The sequence below is a fragment of the Strix uralensis genome, chromosome 6 (assembly GCF_047716275.1).
Source record: "Strix uralensis isolate ZFMK-TIS-50842 chromosome 6, bStrUra1, whole genome shotgun sequence".
Lineage (NCBI taxonomy): Eukaryota > Metazoa > Chordata > Aves > Strigiformes > Strigidae > Strix > Strix uralensis.
In genome coordinates, this window is record NC_133977.1 from 22,833,382 (window position 1) to 22,853,584 (window position 20,203).

Here is a 20,203-nt window from a genome sequence, read left to right on the forward strand (position 1 = left end):
TGTTGGTAACTTTTAATAAACATTGCTAGAAGAAGCATTCAAAAATCTAGCAGTTACAAGAAATAAAGAAAAGTAGTTTTTTAGGGCTCTTCTGTGAGTTTCGGGTAATCTTTCAGGTGTTCTTTTTGGAAGATAATAGAAGTTTGAATGGCAGTGGGTGGTAACAATGTCAGTTTCTTTCTTTTAGTGTCATTGTAAATACGCTGTAAGTACTTTTGTAACATGATTGTGTGTTCTTTGAGTTAGTGAGTTGTCTTTCAGGGGCAGGAATGACGTTAGTTCAAGTAAGAAGTCTGGGTATATTTTCAAAACTGTGAGTTATGTCGATCTTGTGGGCAGCAAGGTGTTCTGTGAGCAGGAGCATTTATGAAGTTTGGTGTTTAAAAAAATTGTACTTTTTGTCCCTTACATGAAGTGCCTTAAAGCTAAGTACCTTTAAAAGTAGGTAACTTGTGCTGAGAACTGAAGGATTGTACAGAACTGTGTGTTCTTGAAAAGACAGCTGTGTATCTGGAACTGAATGGTGTATTTTAAATTACAGCATGAACAAGGAAGGCAGTTTAGTAGATCTTCCTAGGATTTTCTCTGTGTTGGAAGAAGGTTTGAATCCAGTTTTTCTGTCTTGTCCTTCAGATCACAAGGATGTCGGAGTGTGTTATGCTTTTTTGGTTCTGGATGTTTAACAACAATAACAAAAACTAAACCAAACCCCCTGAACATAACAACAACAAACCACTCCAGCAGAAATAATGAAGAGAATACAGTGCATTCATTAGCGTATGTAGGCTCTAAAATCTGAGCAGGAAAAAAAAAATGAAGGCTTGTATTTCATCTGTGCTGTGGACTACCATTCTGACTGGTAAGGTAACCCAGGGGTGCTGAGCTATTTAGTGCATTAGTATCTAGATACAGTGCATGAGACCTGCAGTAGCAAATTTACCCTGCAGCACTTTGAATGAACCTTAGCTATCCACAGTGATTATTGCTTTCCTGTATTTCATAAAATAAACAATATAGGGTATGGTAGTATCTGTTTCTGTAATATATGCGTAGTTTGTAATTGCTAGAATTATGTCAGTTATTTTGAGTAAACTTTGTGGGCAGTGACTATCAAGTAGGCTAGTAAATCAAAATAGTGCTAGTCCTGCTTCATTAAATGGGTTACTTTAGTAAACTAATATTGGTTTTTTTGGAGTGGCATACACTTAAACACTTCTACTGTTACAAAGCAAAATGATAATCATTTAAACTCGCCTGACAAATCTGATGTGATTAGTTTCTTATGCTTTTTCAGAGCAATACTTTCCCATTAAGGTATAGATTACGTACATACTAGGAAAGGTATGCTGTACACATCTGCTCTTTTTTTTTAAAAAAAAACCCCTTATTGCACAATGTGTAAATTGTGCATATGAGAAGTGTATGATTTGTTTTTGAAACTCTTGGAAGCAGTACACAAGCACATTTTAGGAAGCAAGAGTTTAAAGAGGATTCCTGATTGTTCTGTACTGCACATATGCATAGTAAAACAATCTTCACCCCGGAGAGCTTACAATCTAAAATATGTAGAAATTGAAGGAATTACAACTAGGCAAGTTCAGAAGTGGCATTGCAACTGCTGATAATAAGCCAGCTGCAGTTTCAAACTGGGTAATTCCTCTGCATTACTGGAAGAAGAGACCTCCAGCTCCGTATGTAGCTGCATTTGGGTAAAGTCCCCCACCTCCAGAAACAAAATGCAGTATCCGCAACCTGCCACTTGTGGCTTGATTTTTCAAAAGAAGGCTCTGCCAACCACATATTTTCCAAATGTTTCCTTCCCAACCGTTTTTCTCTTGGTGTGGGTTTTTTCCATAGAGGAGCTCTGGGTACCAGGCTCTGTGGTAAAGGAGCACTGACACTGTGTTCACCATCATCTGCCGCCTTGTGGGAGCAAGGACAGCTTGAATTGGCCAAATAGCAGAGCCAGGGTTTTTGCTACCAGAAGGGTTAGCTGCATGGCCAGGAGTGGCCAAAATGTGTGGTACAGAAAGGTCTGTCTCACTCTTGAATGTTAAAGGTTTGTGAGATACCCGAGAATCGTATAAGAAAGTTTCTCATGTCTTATTAATGGTGAGGAAAGCTACGCTGATGCCTTTGTTGTCATGATGCTTAGCTGATGGGTAGAAGTTCATAGGAACACTTACACTTTGCAAACTGTAGTTTTCATAAAAAGGATATTCCAAAAGCTTTTTTTCATAGCACCATTTGAATATACATAGTTATTACTTGCAGTCCTTTCTGAACTGCTGTGTTGTCCTGTGGGACTGAAAAGCACGAACTTGTGGAATTGTGTCTTAGTTGAAAGAAATGAGGCTGTATATGGTACTTGAGGGATGTGCTATTAAAATAGTGTATAAAGACTTCAGCATTAAATATCTTATTCAGAATAAAGCAACTGAAATGTTTCCAATTGAAGATAAACTGAATGTTCAAGTAGTTGAAAAGATAAAAACAAAGAATGCAGTTTGTGTAAATACAGAAGAGTATTTGTCTAGATCATCTTTCAGACTCATTAAACAGCCGTAAGTGATTTAAATACAAATTAGAAAGCTGCACATCATGTTGCAGCCTACTCATGTAGGCTGAGCTCATCAGAAACTCCTTTTGTTCCTCCATTTCCTTCTACCTTACTTTCCCTGCTGATGCCAGCAGCACTGCTTTACCCCATTTAGCAGGGCTCTGTCGGAGGCACCACCTGTGCAAGGTCGGTGTTACTCCTGGCTCCTTTCCTATTGCTGATCCTGCTCCTTGCTTCTCTCCCTTTGAACCTCCATATAACCCTGCATTCCCTTGCATGTGTTGGGGACTGTGGTCTACCTTCTGATTTTCATTTTTTTCCTATGATTCTTACTGATTTGTCTTGGATGTTAATAGCCTAAACAATTTAAATAATATGGAAAGCTAGGGGATTGCAGAAATTGGGAGATTTTATGCTGGAAAATATTTTAGTCCTGTCAGCTATTTTTTAATCTAGAAATAATTGCCTGATTGGTGTATTGCACACTGTAGACTCCATGTCTCTTAGACGCCTTCTAACAGGTTCTAATTTTCACTAAAATTGACAAGAATATTCTGATACACAGAACTTTCCCCAGAATTTCTGGAATTCATTGAGTGCATTCATTATTAGGAAACAGATGGTGAATCATTGTCAAGTTGAGGGTATAAATCCTTTCTTTGTATAGGCCAGTGGTATGTTTGGCTTGTTTGTAAAATATTCCACTGCAAATATTAGGGAATATAATTAATTTATTTATCTTTTTTAGGAGCAATGGATGAGCTTCATAGCCTGGACCCAAGAAGACAAGAATTGTTAGAGGCACGATTTACAGGAGTAGTAAGTGGCAGCACTGGGAGTACTGGAAGTTGCAGTGTTGGAGCTAAAGTAAGTTCTAAGAGCAGTCATCCAGATCTACCATCTTTGAAATACTAATTTATCTCGCACTGTCTCATTTGTATATGGCCTATGTGATTTACCTGAAGTATGAGTTGGAAGAGGATCTTAAGAAAATCCTTGTTAGTCTGTTATTTTGCTTTGAGAAAGGTTCAGGATAAACTATCCTATCTGTGACATGGACATTGGATTGTTCTTAAAAACACCAAAGAATGGGCTTATACAGGCTCTCTTACTGTTTTGGTGTAGTGCACATGTGATCAGAGATGGAAGGTTTTGCCAGTATTTAAGCGAAGTTGTCCTTTCTGCAGATAGCCAGCTGCTTGCAGTTCAGCTTGACATAGACACAGGGAGTCTGGTGTGACCTCTGTTTTTAAGATTAAACTTGTTTGAAGATTAATATAAGCAGATTAATAAAGCCAAATTATTTCAACTTTTCCAGATGAATCAATTTTACCTACTTTCGTTGTAGACTTTCTGCAGTCTGTCTGTTAGTATCTAAACCAGGATGAAGCACTTGAGGAAAAACCTTATAAACGTTGAATAGCGGGGCTTAATTACTTTCCATATGTCATATATTACCCCTCAGTTGATACATTGACAGAATAAATTTGCCTTTATTACAAATTCTGTTCAAGTTACTAGCTTCTACTTCCAAGACTGGTTTCTGCAATACTATTGCCTAGCCAGAAGTACTCCGTTTTGTATTTGTGCATTTGAATGTTCTTCACTGAGTGTAGTATTTAATAAACTGATGTTAAAAAGGTAATTTTTTTAGGCACATTTCCCCCATGACCAAAGTACTTCTGGATTCTGTTTCCAAAGTGTTTGCAGTGTCCTCTATTTTAAGTATTTTACACAAATTTGATTAGTATTTTTCACTTCCTATTCCACATTTTAATTACCATTACATTTTTAGTTATCTAGATTACAGAACAAAATACTACCTGATAGCAGATGTTGATGAAATTTCTGGAGATGTGTGATGTGTTGATGACTATTAACAAACTATACAGAATTGAAATCAGTGCATAGTGATCTTGCATCATATCTTCTTAATTTGCTTTGAGAGTGACATGAAGGAACTCACAAAGCTGTAAAAAAGGTGACATAATTCTTCTACCATCTTAACTAAGAAGTGAGTTAAATGGTCAGGGAAAGTAATCAGGTTAGATTGACACAGTGTGGTTGATGCACTGTTGTTTTCTCTTTTAAATTTAATTGCCTTCTGACTGCAAAAATATATACTTGCCGTATCTTATGATTAAAATTAGATAGAGATGGACCCAGTAATTCTGGCCCAACTTTGTTTCTTTCTTCCTTGGGTTCTCTAGTACTACTCCCCTAATTTATTATCTCATTATAATTGATCAGGTAATTGCTCATAATTCAAATGACTGTTCGTCCTTTTTCATAACTAGATCTGTACCTTCTTTTAACTTTTAGTGTGTTTATAAGATCTTCTATTAGTTTTTGATATGGCTGTGTTGGTCCCTTGCCTTAGTGTCAGTCTTTCTTCCTCAGAATCTGTCTACTGCCATGTGTGTAATACATTTTCTTTAAAAGTAATTATCAAGCTTCTTGAGGTTCCTTTTCTTTAAACTTTGATCCCTTGTGAGTTACTGCTTACGGTTTTCATAAATCTGTTCAAGTCTTTTATTGTTGTCTGTTGTTCACCTGATCTCACTTTTAGCCAAATAACATTTCACTTTCAGGTTCTCAGTTTGTTCATCCAAAGTAGCCAGGAAAAAAAAAACAACAGCTGATTTCCTTTTTCACTCTAGCATGTAAAACATACATTTCTTGTCCATGATGCATTCCAAGATCTGTTCGAAAAGGTAATTGTATCTCATCCAGTTGGTTTTCCAAATGGATAGCTGGATAAAGTGGCTTTTTAATACTATCAAATGCTTTGATAATTGTTTGCAGAAGGTACTACTACCACTGTCTTCTGATTGATGCAGATCCTCACATAAGACACTGTTCTTCTTAGCTTTGACCAGAAATATTCCACAAATTATCTTCAGTATACAGTGCAATATCTCTTCTTTCTCCTGCTTACTTTTTGTTTGGTTTTGGGAGTCAGGAAGGAAGAGGGGAATACCAGTATCTAGTCCTGTGATTTATCCCACCATCAGTAAAATGGCAATTATATCAGTTTTGTTTGTATTTCTTTTATTTCTGACTGTTCAGCATATCCGAGCAGATAACATGAAGTGTAGTAGCTGATCTGGGCTGCTTGGCATATGTTGTTGTTTTTTTTTTTTTCCCAATATAGTCTTTAGTCTTGGTGAGGGATGTTGAGAGAGGCTTACCTGGTTTTTATTGAAAAACCTGATAAGACCTTTTTGATCTAATGTGCAGAGGTAACTGGGAAAATGTTACTATATAAATATATATATAAAATAAATGTTAATGTATAAATATGATCTCCATTGGTCTGTTTTCACTTTGAAGGCAAAAATGACAAAACTGCCTCTTCATGTACATAGCCAAATCGATACTTACCAAATTCTCATTTTTCTAACCTAGTAAGACAATACAGAGGTTGCACCTGCACTTACTGGTTATTTTTGGAAACATTCTAGGTCATTGTTCTTCTATTAATTAAATTGAGATGGACGCTTTTTTATTGGGACTAGTATATTGAAAGCCTCCCCTCATCAGCTGTTTTGCTGAAGAGTTCTGGAATCGTTCAGGGGAAAAAAACCTATCATCTTCAAGCTTTTTCAGTCAGCAAGGGTGGAAATACAAATATAGGTTACTGAGTTCATTGTCTTAGCTGATTCCAATGACCAGATACTGAGACATCTCAAGGAAGAACTACATATAGGCATTTCTGTACTGGATACTGCCTGGGAGGGCAACACACATGGAAATGTTGTGGTTTTAGTTATCATTTCTCCAGAAATTTTAATTCAGAGATTATCTCATTAGTCAGAAGATATCACAGATCAGTATTATCCTGCAAACTGATACAGTGCTGGAATTTAGTGCTTTGAAGCAAGCTGAGTGTTTGGATTGGAACTAGTTGTTTTCACTTCAGAGTATTTGTTCTGCCTTCCTATATGGAAGAGAATAATCCAATGGTATAAGATTTTCTTTCTTTTAATAAAAAGAAGCTCAACTGATGTTGGCATTTTTTGTTATGTGAATGTGGAACAGACTCTTTTAATAAAATGTCCTTGTTGCCATTCTGTGTTCAAAAGATCTATGAATAAATCAGCCTTAGAAAATTTCTAAATAAATATTGTAACTTGAGGCGATTTCACAGTTTTTATCCTTTTTTTTCCTCACTAGTTTAAATTTGTTATTTTGAGGGAAATGATTTGTTATAAGAATGTAGAATAATATTGTCAATAGATCATAATTTTCTGTCATTGAATGGATTAAAAAAATAATCTCTGCAATAGCCTAGTATCCATCTTGGAGAAAATTAAACCCTCTTTTTCTTCAAAAAATGAAAATTTTCAGTAGTCTCCAGCACTTTCAGCAATACTGGCTTTTCAAGCCTATTCTGTGGAATCATTTGGTAGGGTTTTTCTATATCTTGCTATTCCCAAATAAGGCTGAAACATTTTTGAATATTCTAGGGTTTTACCTGGCTTAAAAACAAATCAAAGTACAGAATTCACTGTGCCCTGTCAAAACACGATCCTGTCAGACTTACCCCCTTGCAAGTCAATTGCTCTATAGTTAATAAATTTTTTGTTACAAGCATGAAATGTTATAAACTGTTATAATTGTGAGTGATAATAGTGGGTTAACTGTTTTATAAATCTGTATATAATGTCTAGCATTTTATTTGTCTTGGTAGGCCTCAACAAATAACGAAAGTTCAAATCACAGCTTCGGAAGCTTGGGATCTTTAAGTGATAAAGAATCAGAGGTAAGTATATGGGGCAGATTCATTATTACCTCAAAATTGTAATGCTAACAAGTTGTAATTTTATATTCTACTTTGCTTTACTTTATATAGAAACTTTCAAAGTAAAATGCAAAATACACAGCTAGGTAGGAAGAAGAATACATTACTAAAAGATACTGTCTCTTGTAGGAGGAGACATGACTTCATAAAAGTTTCTTTGGAGTTTTGGTCCTGAAACTAGCTGCTGCTTCTTTATTATCTATATAGTCGTGCTGTGAGGATACATGCAGCTATTGGAGCGGAAAATGCTTAAGACATTTTGCTGTCTTTTGTTAAATAAGTAATAAGGTTTTAATCCGCAAAGATAAACTTTGACTAGGTGCAGTCTTTGATTGCATCTTTGAAAATACTCTAGAAACTAGTTTGTTGTGTTTTCTTTAAAAATACAGATTTATTCCAAGGTCAGACAGTAGCTGTCATCTGCATTTGTAAAAGCTGCAGTTGTCACTGTATTTTCTTACCTAGTACCACTTCATAATCCAAAAAAGGATTCATACTCTTACTAGGTTTTCATGTGCAGAGTACATACTTCCCTGAAGTAGAAGATTTTCCTCTTAGTGACCAGCACTGATATAGTTGCACTAAATGCAGCTCTTACTCTTTACCTATTTTGGGGGTTGGTGAGTCTCTCCAACACTTTTGCCTGTGTACATCACAGATTGTATCAATAAGGGTGCTGAAAGAGTTGGCAGATGTGCTCGCCAAGCCGCTTTCCATGATTTACCTGAAATCATGGCTAACTGGGGAGGTCCCATTGGACTGGAGGGTGACAAATGTAACACCCATCTACAAGAGAGGCAGAAAGGAGGCTCCAGGAAACTATAGACCTGTCAGTCTGACCTCAGTGCCAGGGAAGGTCATGGAGCAGGTCATCTTGAGTGCATTAAAAGTCATATAATGGACAACCAGGAGATCAGGCCTAGTCAGCATGGGTTTATGAAAGGCAGGTCCTGCCTGACAAACCTGATCTCCTTCTATGACAAGATGACCCAACTATTGGATGAGGGAAAAGCTGTCGATATTATCTACCTGGATTTTCAAAAAGCATTTGACACAGTTCCGCATAGGATTGTCATAGAAAAACTGGCTGCCCGTGGCCTGGATGAGCGAACGGTCTGCTGGGTCAAGCACTGGCTGGAGGGACTGTCCCAGAGAGTGGTGGTCAATGGAGCTAAATCCAGCTGGTGGCCGGTCACAGGTGGTGTTCCTCAGGCCTCGGTGTTGGGACCATTTCTGTTCAACATCTTTATTGATGATCTTGATAAGGACATAGAGTGTATCATCAGTAAGTTCGCAGATGACACCAAGTTAAGCAGGAGTGTCGATCTGCATGAGGATAGGGAGGTTCTACAGAGAGACTTGGATAGATTGGATCAGTGGGCCAACGTTAACGGGATGAGCTTCAACAAGGCCAAGTGCCAGGTCCTGCACTTGGGCCACAACAACCCCCTGCATCGCTACAGGCTTGGGGAGGTGTGGCTGGAGAGCTGTCTGGAAGAGAAGGATCTGGGGGTTCTAACTGACAAGCAGCTGAACATGAGCCAGCAGTGTGCCCAGGTGGCCAAGAAAGCCAACGGCATCCTGGCTTGTACTAGAAATAGTGTGACCAGCAGAAGCGGGGAGGAGATAGTCCCCCTGTACTCTGCACTGGTGAGGCCACACCTGGAGTATTGTGTCCAGTTTTGGGCACCTCAATACAAGAGAGATATGGAGGTGCTGGAGCGAGTGCAGAGGAGGGCAACGAAGCTGGTGAAGGGCCTGGAGAACAAATACTATGAGGAGAGATTGAAGGAGCTGGGACTGTTCAGTTTGAGGAGGAGAAGGCTGAGGGGAGACCTCATCACTCTCTACACCTACCTGAAAGGACATTGTAGAGAGGTTGGTGCTGGTCTCTTCTCACAGGTCATTAGCGATAGAACAAGAGGGAATGGCTTTAAACTGCAACAGGGGAGGTTTAGACTGGACATTAGGAAAAAAATTTTCACAGAAAGAGTGGTCAGACAGTGGAATAGGCTGCCCAGGGAGGTGGTGGAGTCACCATCCCTGGATGTGTTTAAGGGTCATTTAGATGAGATGTTGAGGGATATGGTGTAGGGGAGAACTTTGTAGAGTAGGGCTGATGGTTGGACTCGATGGTCCCAAGGGTCTTTTCCAACCTGAATGATTCTGTGATTCTGTAATAAGATTATACCTATTGTAAGCAAGAGTGTATTTCTAGCCCACGCTAGACATGTGTTTGAGCACATGTCTTGCCGGAAGAGTTATTTCGAGTTATTCCAAAAGAGTTGCTTTTGATGTTATTCTTACTTGTAAAAGCTTTATTTTGGGGCCTAATTGTTCATTCACTCAGTCACTATGAGACACTGTCTGATGTTTGCTTTTATGCTGGGCTGACCAGCAAGTGAATTTAGTTAGTTCCCAAGACTGATACCTTATAAATAAATGTTCTGTATGTGTGATTCCATGTTTTCCTCTTTGAAAAAGGCTCTGCTATGTTTTTTTTCCCCTTGCCTTTCCCAGCTGGAGTTTCATTTCAGTTGCATATAGACCCTTTTCTTAACCAGAAGAATCTGTCTGCCTGTTGTTTTTCTCATGGCTTTTTGTAGAAATACTTTGGGCAGTGTTGCAGTGATGCAGTTCCGATGTGGGTGTGGGAATGGAAATGTGCTGCAGTAGCTTGAAGGTTATGATGCATTATTGCAATTCCTTGACAGAAAAACACGTCTGTGAGTAGTTGAGTTATCTCAGAACACTGACTATACGTGTAATAGCTTTTTGGTGGAGAAAAACATTATTTTACAGTTGTATACATGAAGTATGGAGGCAGTGTTTTTCCAAGGCGTGGAAGTTTGAAAGTTCAACCCATATCTTCAGTCTCTGCAGTGTTTTAACCTCAAGCCATGGTTCTGGGAGAATTTATTATGTTTTTTAAAAAATATTCGAAAATTTGGATTCTAAGGTAGAAATAGACTTTTTTTTCTAAAAAGTGCCTGCACAGATCTTCAGTGCACAGTGCTCCAGGTTTCTTTTGTTTTCTGAAAGATGAGTCTTAATGACATTGAATAACTAAATATGATTTCTTGACCCATTTTCAGAAGCTGTTGGTTGTATTCGCTTAAATTAAAATTGTTATAGCAAATATGTTAATAAGTTTTTAGATTTTCTTTCTTCAAATAACATCTGCTTACTTATATGCTGTAATCCCATGAAAAGTACACTTTAGTTCTTAATATTGCAAACAGGTGGGATTTTTTGTGTGGGGGGGTTTTTTTTATTGGTGTGACAATGAAGTTTTTGTAATAATAGGAAATTCCTCTTGTGGATGGTAGTGTAGAAATATTAAAAACTTACTCAGACGAGAAGCAGTGCCATCATTTGAGGTTGAGAGAGAACCATTGTGTTACAGTAGATTTTGGGAGGGAAAAAAAAGTAAAAATGCAAATCTCAGAATCATTGAAATTCATTTCTAGCAAGAATGTCAGGTTGTAATCAAATGGTGATGGTACATTCATGTCATCATTCTGTGCTTTCATCACTAAGTGGCACATTAAAAGAAAGTCTTTCACACTTAGTTTTCAAAATAAGGCAGGCTTCCCCCACACACCCCCCTTTTTGTTTTTCTGGTGTGAATTTTTTCTTTTTTACTTTTTGCACACAGGACTGCAGAAAATACAGCTATTAGAACTGTAGTCTTTTTTTTTTTTTTCCTGTCTGATGGATGTACAAAGAGGGGCAGTTTATCTGAATAATAGTTTTAATTGAGGTACTTCAGAGTTAAACTTTGATCTGCAGAATAACTTGAAACCAGGCTTTATTCTGAATTCAATTTAGCGTTGTGAGCAATAAACATTAGCTGGATGTTTGATCTTAATATCCACACCTGTATTCCCGTTTCTTTTTAAATATGTACATTATTTTTTATTTTGTTAAATGCTTTGTTGCTGTGGTACATAGGTCTTAATTCGAGTGTGTATTAGCTACTTGTAGTTAAGATAAATCCTAACTGACTACCTCAGGTTGTGAACAAGTGCTTCCGGTAGTCCTCCAATATTTTTGCCTTCCCCACCATTCCTCTTTAAAGTACGTTACTCCTTGTTTTGGTTACAAATACATTCTTCTGTTTATAACAGGTATTTTCTATGTAGATAATGAAACAGTTAAAGGAGGACAGCTTTGTCTGTGGCTTGATTTGTCCAGTTTGATTAGTTATTTAAATGTTTTGCTCTGCTTGTTTGTAGCTGTTCAGTTGCCGCAGTTCTCAGTAATACAGAACCCTCGTTATAAATGTAGTTTCAGAATTAACTAAAGGTTTGATCTAATTGGAATTTATAATGTGTTGCAGAGGAAAACAGCACTGCTGTATTTTTTGCTGTAGTTGTAAAGCTTTGGGAGGAGGGTAGGATTTAGAAGAAAATAATTGCGGAAAACTATCAACTCATTCATTACGCATATGAAAAATATTAACAACTAAAATGTCATAACTATTAAGCATACTGAAGATTTAAGTGCTGAGAGACAAAAATTAAAACTTTGATTTTATTACACATTTTTATTTTTCTTCCTATACAAAAATAATGTCCTAAGTAATGCTGTTATCAGTTCTAGAGTAATGGTAGAAAATACTTAACTATACATAAAATATATAAAAATACTTCTCTGAGGTTTTTTTAATGGAGATTAACTAGTTGAGAATTGGTACTTACTGTTTATTTTATAAAAGGGGATGTGAAGAGCCAAGATTTAAAACTATAAATGTGAAGAGAAGACTCAGGGAAAGCACATTAAAATCGAGGGGTAAACTGGGATCAAGACCATGATGTACGAGGCTCTGCTAATATGCCAAGCTGTGGGTAACTTCAATACAGCTTTACAAGCTCTGCTAATATGCCAAGCTGTGGGTAACTTCAATACAGCTTTACAATCTAACTTTGGATAGCTTAAAGTCTATTTTGTCTTGCTTATGAAATAGTGGGATTTTAATCTAAATCTTGGCTGTATGTAAATCCTTCTGAAGTGACTGAAAGCAGCTTCATTCTTCGTTTATCAGGAGGATACTCCTCGGCCCCATTAGTCTTCAGGTTCTTGTAATTCGTATGATTCCATTCATTAGAAAGGATTTTGGAGAACATTTTCTAATGATTGAGGTATGCTGTACATTACCATGTGAATTTTATACTTAGAAAAGGTGAACATGACCTTGTTGGGTAACCTCATTAATAACCTCATTAGTGTGCTAATACTTTTTAGTTTGGAAGGTTAAATTAAACACTGAAAGAAATCAGAAGAGATTAAGGAAATAGACATTTATGAATTATTTGAGTTTCAGTTTTAAAACTATAAACCTTTAAATGTCTGGTTTTTAAATAGAAGACACCAGTCACTGCAGTTGGAAACTAATTTTATTGGGGGAAATCTTAAATGTTTAGTCATTAATTAGCTATTAAACAACTTTTTTTGCTTGATATGGTAGGTAAAACTGACTACATTAGAATGATAACTGCAAAATTGAAAGATGGGAAATAAGAATAACATGAAAATGTTTGGTTAAATGGTTTCAATTTAGTTTTGTGGAAAGATAGCTTAATGTTACCTATTTACCTGGCAGTAATTGCAAATTATTACAGTAATATTTCTAAGCTATGCTTTCTGCTTTTAGAATCATACAGTCTTAAGATAACTTCATTTCCAGGAGTCTGTGTTGTACAGTTTGCTAATGTACAATAGCACTGCAAAAGATGCAGATTTTGGTTGGAAGAGTTTATTTAAAAAACAATGTATGTAATTTGAACTTAATTTGTAGCCTAATAATACAACAGTTACAACTGTAAATCTTACAAAGGTGTTTTTATGAAGCTATCCACAGAGCTAAAGCTTCTAAAAAGTACATAGTACAGATAAGGAAGACCTTTCTTGTCCTGACTGTTCTTTTATGGACTGATAATTTTCTGTGGATCACCAGTAATTTAAAGTGGTTCTTTGCCAAAATAAATGCTTTAGGATATTTGTAGTAAGTTTATATTTGAAGATACCCACGTGAAGAATTTGGAACTGAAACATACTTGAAATACTTTTAGTGATGGGCTGAAATTTGAATTTTGATGTGATTTGCTGAGTTGAGAAAGAATATTTGGAGCACGAAGTGAGAAATACGGTGAAATGATAAAATGATGGTATCATTAAAAAAATGAAGCATCTTATCACTGATCTCAAATTTGGTTGGAGATACAAGGGACCATTGATTTCTTGATTGTAAAACAGAGTTCATGTAATGGCGTTGGTGCATTCTCTAGTTACTGGTATGAGGTTGCTTGGAGGCTGAATACACACACAGCTGCAGTATCTTTTTTCTTGAACCAAAGCAGCTTGTAGAATTTAACTTACAGTGGGGAGACTAACTGGGTTGAATCCTCAGATCAGGGGACAGCAGATATAAGTTAGAGATGCTACTGATCACAGCCCTTTCTTGTTATCTGTGTTGTACATGCTGATTGTAGTTTCTAGGCAACTATATATAATATTTCTGGAATAAATTTTTAACAGATCTGTATTTTTTCACTTATCATTGATGTTTTTCTTTGACTTTCTTGAGATACAGATATGGGGAGGGGATGACAACACTTTCCAAGTGGATAGATATTCAAATTTTGAGCAATTGCTATCCTCTCCCTCCCCTCTCCCTCCCCTCTCCCTCCCCTCTCCCTCCCCTCTCCCTCCCCTCTCCCTCCCCTCTCCCTCCCCTCTCCCTCCCCTCTCCCTCCCCTCTCCCTCCCCTCTCCCCTTTCTTTCTTTCCAGATTCTTCTAGAAATCTACAGTTTATATTAGTTTGGAGATGACTTATGAACTTCTGAAAATGCATAACATTATTGGCTTCCTATTGAAGCACTAGAACTTTTGTGTTTATACTGTGGCAATGTGTAGAAAACATCATCAAGAATCAGCTTATTTCACTAAGTACTAAGCTTTAAAACACCCACAACTATAATATGAAGATGTTGGTAAAATATAGCCATAAGTGAAATCAAATTGGGTGTTCATAAACCCCAGAATGGATGAAATGGTATAATTGCTTAACAATTAATATGTAGAATTGCCTTTTGGGAAATTATTTAAGAATTATTTCTCACTTTCTTAAATATCTTTTCTAGCTTGTATTTATCTGATTGATCAAGGATCATATTATCTACTTTAACTACGATCTGAAATTACATCCCTGCTGAATTCTGAAATCATGTTTTATGAATGAGGATTTAAATTTATTTCACAACAATATAGCAATAATACAAACAAATAGAGCTACTGTTGGATTGTGTTCTTTTTGTTGTTTGTAGACTCCAGAGAAGAAACAGTCAGAACCTTCCAGAGGAAGAAAAAGAAAAGCAGACACTCAAAGTGAAAGCAGCCAAGGTAAACTAAAATGTAAATTAATTAGATAGTTATTGCATGTGTTTAATCAAATTATAATACACAAAGTTTTGACTGTTAGCCTTAAAAATTCTGTGGTTTTGCTTGCATAAGACAGGTGTTGCATTTTTGATAATAAATTATGTTTTGTCCTGCCCCCCACATCATTTGTCACTGGAAGGGATGGGCAAGTAAAACCTGGACTGGTCTGGTAATTACCCATAAGAATCATGTGCTACTGTCTGTGTAACTTGCAGCTGTGATACAACTCTATACTTTTTGAGATTTGTAGCAGCTCTTCTCATCCAAAATACTTTTGTGGTTTGCATTTTGTTTCAGTAGGTAAGGGGGAAAAGGGATTACAGCTTAGAACATCTGATTCCTTGTTCTTCAGGTATATTTCAAAATTGAATTTTATTCTTCCTTTTCTATGGGTTAGTGTACAGTGTCGTTGTCTAGAGGGATGGGAAATTGGGATGAGACTAATTTTCGGTTTAATATTTACAAAGCATAGATTTTGTCATTCCTCTCTTTAATGTGACTTTTGGGGGAGGAATGGTGGAAATTTAACCTCAAGACAAAAATTCATCAAAAGGGGAGAGGAATAGTTTTGATAACATCTGTATTAGCTTTTTTTTGTTTCTGTCTGAGCTAGGAAATGTCACTTTAGATACATATCAGTGGGCTCCATATCTGGAAGTCTTCATGATGCAACATGCTATTAGGAGAAGAATTATGTAGTTTGACTAGAATTAATTTCTTTGTAAGTATTGCTTCATAGAGACCTGCTTTGTTCAAAGAACTTGAATGAAATTTTCTATTTCCATTGTTCTAGTAGCCTATCCTTTGTACTACCAATGAGAATTGAAATTGGAGATTATAGAAATTTTAGTAACTTTCTGACTTAGACAACATGATTATAACTTCTTCTAATTACTATTTTACTGTCAGCAGCAGTGAAACTGAATAGTATGCACTGTAGTGTTCTCTAGGAACTGGCCTAGGAAATGGCAGCATATTGGAGTACAGTTGAAGCACAGCAAATACTGCTATTGTATTGAAAAGAAAGGAACAAGAGATCCATCTCTTGTATATTGCATACCTAGGATTTTGACTTCGTGCTATGCAAAATAATCCATAAATGCTGAAGAAAAGTACTGTTTAGAACAAGGAGGTAACTGGAAAGTGGGATAAAATCAGTGTTAATCTACTCAAAATTGGCTGTGCCAAAATAATTTGATGTATTTTTTCAGTGCAGAGTTCTGTAACATGACATAGAATAGATTTTTCTATACTGAAAAGGAATACAGTCTCTCATTTATCTGGATGAAAGCAAATTCTAATTTGATAAAGCAGTATATGAGAATTAAGCATGAAGATAGAAATCAGTAGCAGAATTATAGAGTAGGTAAAGAACTGGCTAGAGGGCAGTAGCAGTGGTAAGTACGCTAACTGGGTAGCTACTGAAGGAGTTAGCTGTGTGCTAGGTCTTTGAATTATTTTATCTAAATATTTCTGTTAAAAGTTTTGACACAAAAACGGCTGCCAAACATTTCTTCATGGTATTTCTTAGTGACACAAAGTTATGCAGCAGTGCAAATATATAGGCATATTGGACTAGAAAGAATTCTTCAGGGCTGAAGCAATAGAAAAGCTTGAAAATCTTTGCTAAAAAGTCCAGCATTACATTTTTGGACTTATGGGTAATGATCTAATCTATCACAGAAATTTATTTCTATTAGAAAAAAAGCTTTGAACAGTGATTTATTTTCAAGATGTCTCGTAACAGATAGTCTGACCTGTACAAGAGACAAATACACTCTTAAGATTTATCAGTCATCTTAGGGCTGAATAGAAGAAAGCATTTTTGCCATTGGGTAAGGCATTGGTACAATCTCTGGAATGCCTCATATGGGTCAGGTGCTCATGTTGCAGAAATATTAAGTTATATTGGTGCTCCTGAAGTCTCAATACTGATTAAGATAAAAGAAATTCTACTCTCTCATTCTGCTCTATTTATCTCCCTAGTTAACCCTGTGACTTAGCCGATTCATCATCAGGTTGGAAGCAACGGAAATACTTGTCATTCTCCATGCCCACACTGTTATTGGCACTTAGGGAAATCCTTGGGCTGAACATTTGGGCACAATAACTCACCTGGAGCATGTGAAGTTATGGACTTGGTTAATTTGATATTTTGGAAGAGGGTGAACTTTGAGATAGTGCTTGAAAAGGGGAGGGACTTAGAACTAAAGGTTTGATCTGAAGGATGAGAGATGAGTTTCCTGTTATCTAGAATAGGTCTAGGTTTACTGCTAAATCTGCACTAATCTCGTTTAGGAATTAAAATGTGACTTAATTTCTGATTTCTCAGTGAATGGAATATGCAAATCTCTTTGTTGTGGCCAATCCCTTAATTATCTACATAGATCACATATTAGCACATCAAAGAAAACCAATTAACAAGTGATAAGACTTTGCTGTAATTACTGTATAGCTGAAAAAGTAAGACACATCTATAAGTAATTTGTTTAATCAATTCTAATGTATTAATGTATTTGTTTCAGGAAAGAATATTGGGGGACGTGGTCACAAGATCAGTGACTATTTTGAGGTAAGGTTTTTGTGTGTTTGTAAAATTTACTTTTTAGTTTTTTTGGGACGTTACAAATTTTTTGCTTGTAATGGACAGGCCTCTTGAGAGAATACTTTTTTTTTTTTTCTTTATGTAAGTATTAAACCTTGAAGTAGAGATGCAGTGGTCCCTTGGTGCAGCCTGAGCTAAAATACAAAACCCATTTTCTTTCACGCGTTTGTTTAAATGGCTAATAATAGTAATAGAGCCTGATTTACAACTTCTGTGTACAGATGAGCTGTATCGTTCAGTAGATGTGTAATGTATTTTGATAAGAAGATTGACTAATTGGAGGGCCATACCTTCTCTACAGTACCAAGGTGGAAACGGCTCTAGTCCAGTGCGAGGCGTGCCTCCTGCAATCCGATCTCCTCAGAATTCACATTCCGCTCCTTCTTCTGTAAGTCTGTGAACTTCATAACTTCTGGAGATATTTTCATCGTCTAAAAGTAGCATAACTGAAAAGAATCTATATTCAAGTGAAGACTTTTCAAAGGAGGGAATCCTGGGAAGTCATTCTTTCAACTTTAAAAAAAAAAAAAAAAAAGGATCAAGTTAAATATTAAAACTTTTTCTGTTAACACTGAGATGTTTTTTCCTAAAACATTTTAAAATGCAAAGTAATTATGTAAAAAGTTGAATAAATGTTAAAACATTCTAATGACAGCTATTCACAAGTCTCACACTAAAAAGAGGAGGATTTTTGTTTCTTATGAGGAAACTGAACCCCTAACTTGGGACTTTAAAAGAGCTGGTTTTGATAAATCAGAAGGTTTTCAATAATTGACACCTAATTTGCCTGTGTCCTTTTAAATTCTCTTCGTTAATCATGCTAATAAATTTTTTTCCTCCTCATATGCACAATTTCAGTGTTAAACATACACACATGTGATTCTAAATGGCCAAACACATTCTGCCAGTTACAGAAAGGATTTGTTTTCTTTGCTGGTAGACCTCAGCTTTTATTCCATGTACTTTCAACTTCAGGCATCCTCTTAGTCTTACTAACGGTATGGAGCGTAATATGGATTGTGGAAACTGGCTTGAAAATGGTCTCATTCACACAAGCTAGTGGGTTTAGGGAAGTTTCATTAACAGGATTTGTGTTCTGATCTGCACTAGCTTCCACTTTCTGGTTCCCCTATGGGAAATAACTACTCCAAAAATAACTCGCATTATTTTTGAGTTGTGAAAGCTTAGAATCAGAAAAATAAGTCTGTGTAAGACTGACATCACCTTATGTCAGGCTTGTATTGTCTTTAATCTTTCAGTCTGTTTCCCAAAAGTGAATCTTAGTATTCTCAGAGAATATATCGCATCCTCTCTAAACTGCAGGTGATATATAACAGCATAGTGATAGCTCTCAATGCAGTGCTCCAGGTAGTATCTTCTTTAATAAAGATACCTTATTTCGCTATTCTATATGATTTTCCTGCTAAGAGTTGTACACAAGGCTATGTTCATAATTGAATATTACAGTTGTATCTAAAATCCTTTGTTTTCATGCATTCCAGGTTCGACAGAATAGTCCTTCTCCTACTTCATTAGCTTTTGGGGACCACCCTATCACGCAACCAAAGCAGTTATCTTTTAAAATTACACAGGTAACTGTTTTGGAGTAGAGCTATCCTGTATCACTTCAGACTGTAAAAAAGCTGGATAGATATGTTTGTTTATTTGTTTTTCAACTTCTTCTCAACTCTTAAAGGCTTTCAGAAGCTTTGCTTTTTACAATCTGCCAAGGCATTTTTCTGTTAAGTTCAGCAGCTCATAATTTAAATCTCTCTGATTAGTTTTGTATTCTGCACTTGCTCTGCTTTGAACATTGTACTTCATGAGTAGCTAGATGACCATGTCATTGGTAGGCTTTTGCTCAAGATTTTAGTTGTTGTGTGATATTAGTAGAGGCTGCTCTTTCAGCCAGTATTTGAAGTGACAGCTGCTGTTGTCATATTGCATTTAAAATATGACATTGAAGAAGAAAAATGAGATGGTAATCAAAATGATCAAGATATTGTTCTGTCATGACTTTTAAAAGCCAAAAGCAACTGTTTTGTCCTCTCTGCTATTTCTGATGTGATGCTTTATCTTTCACAAGTTAGAACAGGGTTACTTCACCTGTTGACCAAATACAGAGAATTTAAAGTAATTAGCTGACATGGTTATATGGTTCCATATGCTTTTTTGTGAACAATTTTCAATTAGTGATGAAATCTTTTAACACTGTTAGTGATTTGTTGCAACTGTTCACAATCATCCTTGTGAAGAGGGAAAGCAGTTTTGAATAAGAACCTTCCATGTCACTCTCAAAACATATGAAAATAAGATGTGCTTGTCTTGTTGAATGTTTTAAAGTAGTTTATTTCTCGAAGTTACAAACATGAGAAAAATAATGCAGTAATTGTTAAAGGAAACGATAAATATTTCAAAATGTTCTTTTTAGACTGATCTCACAATGCTGAAATTAGCTGCACTAGAAAGTAATAAAAATCAAGACTTGGAAAAGAAAGAAGGTCGTATAGATGACTTACTCAGGGTAAGTGTCAGACATGGGGTAAAGATACTTATTCAGATCAACAGGCAGTGAATCTGAGGCAAATATTATAAATACTTGAATAATCCTAGTTTTTGAAAATTACCCTGGAGTTACCTAAATTAAAAGGTGAGACAACTTTTTAATTTTTGTAAATTATTTTTTTTCTGCAAATCCAAGAAGTCTATAAAATGAAATGCATAAGGGGTTTTTTTCTGCTTCTGTGCTACAGCTTCTAATTATTAAGTATGTTTATAGACTTTCTGAAG

The 20,203-nt window shown here is 36.2% G+C and overlaps 1 protein-coding gene across 5 annotated transcripts in view; it reads left to right on the forward strand.

The window, feature by feature from the left end:
• The window catches only part of TLK1 (tousled like kinase 1), a 71,032-nt gene that overhangs the window by 22,701 nt on the left and 28,128 nt on the right, over positions 1 to 20,203 (forward strand). For 4 of the 5 annotated variants that reach the window (XM_074873242.1, XM_074873245.1, XM_074873244.1 and 1 more), the window contains exons 2-8: positions 3,309 to 3,427; positions 7,254 to 7,325; positions 14,694 to 14,769; positions 17,334 to 17,380; positions 17,715 to 17,801; positions 18,916 to 19,005; positions 19,845 to 19,937. In XM_074873242.1, coding sequence (XP_074729343.1) covers positions 3,314 to 3,427; positions 7,254 to 7,325; positions 14,694 to 14,769; positions 17,334 to 17,380; positions 17,715 to 17,801; positions 18,916 to 19,005; positions 19,845 to 19,937 — 579 coding nt within the window. In that variant the 5' untranslated portion in view covers positions 3,309 to 3,313. Of the gene's footprint in view, positions 1 to 733; positions 860 to 3,308; positions 3,428 to 7,253; positions 7,326 to 14,693; positions 14,770 to 17,333; positions 17,381 to 17,714; positions 17,802 to 18,915; positions 19,006 to 19,844; positions 19,938 to 20,203 lie in introns of those variants that run through there. The other variant, XM_074873241.1, reaches the window with a different exon arrangement.